This window comes from Adelges cooleyi, unplaced genomic scaffold (assembly GCF_023614345.1).
Source record: "Adelges cooleyi isolate 19-005CV unplaced genomic scaffold, UGA_ACOO_1.1 ACOO_flye_CR_arks_rails_tigmint_CR_PRNA_33, whole genome shotgun sequence".
NCBI classification, from domain to species: domain Eukaryota; kingdom Metazoa; phylum Arthropoda; class Insecta; order Hemiptera; family Adelgidae; genus Adelges; species Adelges cooleyi.
Genome location: NW_026096002.1, coordinates 334,524 through 340,707, shown reverse-complemented (window position 1 = coordinate 340,707; position 6,184 = coordinate 334,524). Strand labels below are relative to the sequence as shown.

Sequence of the window (6,184 nt, the reverse complement as noted above, 5' to 3'; positions counted from 1 at the left end):
ACATACAATTTTTCTGTTTTATTCTGTTAAGGATATACTATTATTATAAAAAAACAAAATATAATATTTATCAAAAGTACATTTAAAAAGCACATAAGTTCTTTAATAATAGGAATAATAGTACAAATAAATAAAAATGTATCAATACATCAATGCATTATACCAAATCTTGTATAACTAAAACAATTAATATAAATAAAATACTTAACGAGACTTTAAATATTTAGTCACAATGCATTTTTAAACACATACAACTTTTCAGTTTTATTCTGATATCGATACACTATCATTATAAAATTAAACAAAAGTACTGTAAAAAGCACATTAGTTCCATAATAATAGGAATAATAATACAAAAAAATAAAAATTTATCAAAACATCAATTCATTATACCATTAGTTATAAATATCATAGATAGCCCGTCGAGACAATTTTCAGTTCTGGATGTCGACACGGGGTGGTTGCTAATAGTATCATTTTTATTTAAAACGATACTTTAGGGCTCACCCCTTGTCGACGTCCAGAACTGTAAATTGTCTTGGTGGGCCATCTATAATATTTATAGTCAATGATAAAACCTATGATTCTGATGATTTATTTGTAATGTTACGAGTAAAAAATAGTTTTTATTCATTATGTTGAAACCTTAATGTCTCTTTTGCTAAGTCTAAAATATTTATTATTAGTGGGTGCACAAAATAATAGCACTTAATTTTAAAAGGTAAAAAATACACGTTGAAAATGACTGTTGCTTTGACGGCACACAGGACATTTTACTATAGGGTCAGACCTAAGAATTGTCAGCATACAGCTATTGCATATCCATGCGTGCCCACATGGAGTAATCATATACCTTATTGGAGTTTCCCTTAGCGTCCTCACCAAACATGTCACACATCTACTTTCATCGTCAAGCGAATCATTGTCATCAATATTTACGGTTTCATTTGCACCCTCAGAAATGGCTACAGGTATGTTAGCAATTAATTCTTCAGCTACTGCAGAATCATCAATCCGGTTATCTTCTGAAAGAGGTATATAAGCATTTGGGTTGCTATTGATCTCTGCCTGTAATGCCCAATTTCTCTGACGTTGTTCATAAGCAGTAGTAGTGTGAGAGCATATTTGCAAAAACTGCCACATATTCATCAGTCCTTGAGAATATTGGCTAGTTGCATTCTTTATACGATTGGAGTTTATAACATAATTTACTCTATAGTTTCTTGTTGGCCTTATATTATTTGACAACTGATTCACTATTGTATGGTAATTCATACGTAGACGAGCTAACTGATCTGTAATCACACAATTTAATAAAGTTTAGAAAAAACTTTAAGCAACTTATGATTATACATATATATAATAAACAAATAATAATTTAAATGTTGTCATCTTGTGAGCGCTGAAGGTGACAACACTGTTGCCGAAATATATTTATACACAGAGTTTATCTTTGGTTTTTATGGTTGAGGGTTTAAATATTTATTCATTTACTATATTTAATTAAGTTTCTTTATAAAAATAATTAAAGTATTAAATTACACATGTGCTTACTAAGAAAAATCCATAAGTTTGGATGCGCCACTGATAATTTTAGTCTCAAACTATTGTGAAAACTTTCCACATTGTTATTAGTGCGCCTTGATAGTCCATGGACAGAAAAAACGTGAACACCAACTTGTCCTATCCAATAACTGCAAGATAAATGATTTAGGCTTAGAGAATAATTGTCTATTATATAATACTTAGTAGTAAGTACAGTTAGCCATTCATAATAGAGTTTGGTTACAATGGCTTTGCGTGGGTGGGTGTGGGAGGCACAAATGTGTAAGGTAAGTGTCCTAATTGCTACACTAACTCTTCAAGAATGTTCAAGTTTTTCTACAGAGTTTTGGAAATTTAAAAAAAGAAGTCCTGGAACATTCCTGAAGTAATTTGTAATGGAATAAATAAATGAAGCATCAATTAAAGTGAAAACAAAATTAAATAAAAAGCAGAGTTGTCTTTCCCTGAATTAAATACAACTGTATTGAAAATATGAAAATTTAGTTTAACTTTATAATATATGTATTTAAAGAGGTTCTTTTTTATAAATGAATAAACTTGAATCAATAGCTACAATTGTATCTTGAACCCCCGAACGTTATATTTATTCTTTGGATATATTGTACGCAAGTTACAACCTTAAGAACCAGATCATTGAATTAACTATTTGTACTTGAAAATTCTATATTAAAATCAATCGACAATGGTATACATTGTAGCCTTCAGCAACTAGCAAACTCAGTTAGCTATGATCAAATTTAAAAAATTGTCATATTGCTTAGGCCCAGGCAAAGCCGGAGAACACATCTGGTTTATATAAACAAAAGATGACAGTGTACTATAACTAAATACTCATTACTACAGCCATTTACTGTAATATGAGGAGAGTCGACCAGTTTCAGAAAGTTGTATGTCCAAACAAACAAAGTTTTTGGAAATAATAAAAAAATGATTAATTTATAATTTATGTAGGTATTAAATTTGGTTTTCAGGAATAGTAGATTACATAGACAGAGAATAATTGAAAAAATGTAAAAAATACCTAATGATGAATTTACCCTCTTTGCAAATTATATATTAAATATAATTCATCAATGGTCTAGTAATAAGGATAAGTTAATATTTTAACATAAAAAATGATTAGTTATTAAGTAACAATTTTCTTTCCAACAAATTTAATTGACATTAAAACTCGAATATAAGATAAAATAAATAGCATGAATGTGAAACCCTTGTAATTCAGATACTATTTCTTTAAAAAAAACATCAAAAGTAAAATTTTACCTTCGGTAATAACTAAATAAACTAGTCATAGGAACTTGATGATTAATGGCAAATAACCGAATGACTTCATACGCTCTCTCTATATCAGCAGCAGGTAGTAATGGCAAAGCAAACAACATTCTCAAAGCTTTTAATGCTTGACCATTAGTATTTATTAAATGGAGAAATCCTTTTTTTTTCATATTTTTCCATACCGCCTGTAAAAATAGAAAATAGTAATTACTTCAATCATACTATTACTATCTACTTATCTATTATTACTGTTGCTATTATTTATAATTTATTTTATTTTTATATTTAAAACATATCGAGGTCTAATTACAATCATACGCCTATTAGGTACTTATGAAATAAACAATAAGCAAATTATGTATTTAATAATATGGAATCTGTTAATAATAAAGGATGTTATCCAAGATAATTTAGTATTACCTTTACCGAAACAGAATTTAACTTTATAATAATAAAAAACGATTAACTCTGCCAAACATCTTTGCAAAATCACTGTATATGACATCATGAAAGAAGCTAAGAATATTGTGGGAAAAATTGAGCAGGTTAATATTTGTTGAGCGATTTTCACGGAAACAATGTTTGATATAGACTAATTTTTTTTTTTTAAATACAGGGTTATTTTCTTAGACGGCAAATCTTTAAAAGTTTTCAGTAAAATTTGAATAATAAAATTGGCACAATAATCACATCAGTTAAACAGTTTTATTTAAATATAAAATGTTTACTGAATAACATCATGATATTTATCTATACTACTACATACAGTTATTACTTATTATTAATATCTCAAATTATTACTAAATAAATATGGTAGCATATTATTATTTGAAGTCAGGGGATATGAAGTGAAATAATTCTGCAAATATAGCATGCAAAATCAATTAGCAAATTCTACACTTCGACTAGTAAAAGTGTAGAATTATATGAAATAATAAATTAAAACTGATAAATATATTTTTAGCTAACCCAAACAAAGAGAATGGCTCTACCGGACATTCGTATAGAGATGATCAAGATGTAAAAAATACTTATTTATCAAATAACCTACTTGATTGTGGTGGAACCAGCAACCAGCAACTCTTGCTTGGGGAAATAATGATATTAATGTATCTCGAAGGGCTGTCCCAAAATCAGTTATTATAACAGATGGGTTTAAATTTGGGACAATATTCGATTTCACAAAATTTAAAACACTAATGTAGGCATTCCTTGATTTTGATTCCATTAAACAATATACAACAGGTATGGACTAAACAAATATAAACATAAAATTACAATTAAACACAACATAAAAAATATTTAATATTCCAGGAATCTTATGTGTATGAGTGGCTAAACAATTTGTTTTCTATATAAGTTATTAACCAAAAAAATAGTTGTCATAGGTACTTTCTATTTCTGCAATTAGAAAAATTGTATTCATTTTTATTTTTGTATAAATATATTCTTTTCTTAACTAATAATTATACGTAATCCACAAAAAATATAAACATGTGAAATATTAAAATAACTTACATGGTTTTGAATCATACAGTGAATAGTTAATAATTGTTTACCCATGTTTGGGGATACAATTTTGAATGTAGCATCAACGTGTATTTCTTCAACATTCGCTACTAATTGAATTAAACCAGTGCAAGCAAATATTAGACTTTGGTGACCGTCAATACATAGCACACAGCCCTTAAATATGCTTTCATTACAGCATGAATATCGTGGAAGTGTTCCATTTTCAAAAAGAACTGCCAGTTCAGTACAAGAAGTTGGTAATTTCGGAAGAGAGTGCCTTCTCGCTATACGCATTATAGATTCAGCTGTTGCCCAAGAATAGAGACTGCTAGCTTCAGGATTCCTTAAAAAATAAAAAATTGTATATAAGTTTTACAAATATATGAAAATAAACCAAGTAGACAATATCGATTAAGATACCTTTCTGATTCTTGATCATATATTAATTTTAATAAACCATTTTCTTTACTGGCTCGCGTTTTTAGAATCAATCTAAAAGATTTAATTAACATCTCATTATTGTCTCTTATTTCATGTCCATTATGGGGTTTGATGATAATTAATGTCCCATCAGTCGATTTTTTCAATGAACCCTTGCAGAAGTTGAGTCCTCGTTTGGCACATTGATAGTAACTACAAATAAACGATTAATTATGTAGGTACAAATATTTAATATTGTATTACTATTTTACAATAATCTACAGGGTAAAACTGGCCCTTAAGTAATCCAAGAGCAGTGTGTTTTATTATTGTCCCTGTGAATTTCAATTAGGTACTTACGTAACGCCTTTTTTCTTCCCCAAATTGTCATAAATGAAACCTCCATGTTCCATTATATAAAATTGTATTATAATTATAAGGTTGAAAGAAAGCGTCCAGCTGACGGTCGTATGATTTAAAATATACAATTTAAATATAAAAATAATGTATAAAAGTATACCTGTAATTAAAAATTGCAAAGTTTCTACAATAAAATATAAAAATATACATAAAATAAAATTGTATGATTCATACAAAAAATGATGATACACATAACTAATAATTACGTGTAAAAAAAGGGTGTTATTGCAAGTTGTAACACCGTACACGCTTGACATCCTTCTGTCAGTAAAGTGGTGGGTGCGGGCTGTCCAGTGTATGTCGATAACACATACCTTCCCTTCCAATACACTTGCAATATTGGGATTCCAATGTATTTCGCGACTATTATTAGAAACAACGACTTGGAAACATACGATAACAACAACAGTAAAATTAAAAATAATGTACGACCCGTGGCCATCGCCGGAAACTGATATGGTTTATTAGTCTGTAGTCAATACAAACTACGGACTTATTTATGGAAACCCCCTTAATCTAATTTTACCGTACTTTAAAGACGACTAAATCGCAATAATATCCTATCTAAATCCGACAATAGTTATTGAACAAATATTGGAGTTCTCCCTTGATGTATCGATTATTATCAAACCGGATTATTTTTAAGAGGGCGTCACACCACTTTTTTTCGGCGCGTAAAACATGTCTCAGGATATGCAATTTTCTGGGAAACCGAGTGGGTTTAGCGTATACTTGCTAATGAACAAAATTAAAGATTAGAAGTTTATCTACATATTAACATAGGTTTTTTTCGATTATTTTACTAGAAACCGAGTTATAGATCTTTGGAGTTTTCATTTTTCAATAGCGTATATCTTCATTTTAAAACATTTTATCGAAAAAAACCTCTGTTAATATGTAGATAAACTCTTCATCTTTAATTTTGTTAATAGGCAAGTATGCGCTAAAACCACTCAGTTTCTCAGAAAATTGCATATCCTGAGACATGTTT

The 6,184-nt window shown here is 28.9% G+C and overlaps 1 protein-coding gene across 1 annotated transcript; it reads right to left on the bottom strand.

Annotated features, from left to right (window-relative positions):
* Nucleotides 1–500: 500 nt before the first annotated feature.
* LOC126840031 (uncharacterized) lies at nucleotides 501–5,773 on the bottom strand. Its single transcript, XM_050575522.1, has 7 exons — nucleotides 5,134–5,773; nucleotides 4,774–4,986; nucleotides 4,360–4,696; nucleotides 3,893–4,093; nucleotides 2,830–3,026; nucleotides 1,555–1,694; nucleotides 501–1,295 (listed from the first exon to the last, which is right to left on the bottom strand). Exons 1-7 carry the CDS (start codon nucleotides 5,448–5,450, stop codon nucleotides 715–717), a joined length of 1,986 nt encoding a protein of 661 aa, XP_050431479.1. The 5' UTR covers nucleotides 5,451–5,773; the 3' UTR covers nucleotides 501–714.
* Nucleotides 5,774–6,184: the final 411 nt, after the last annotated feature.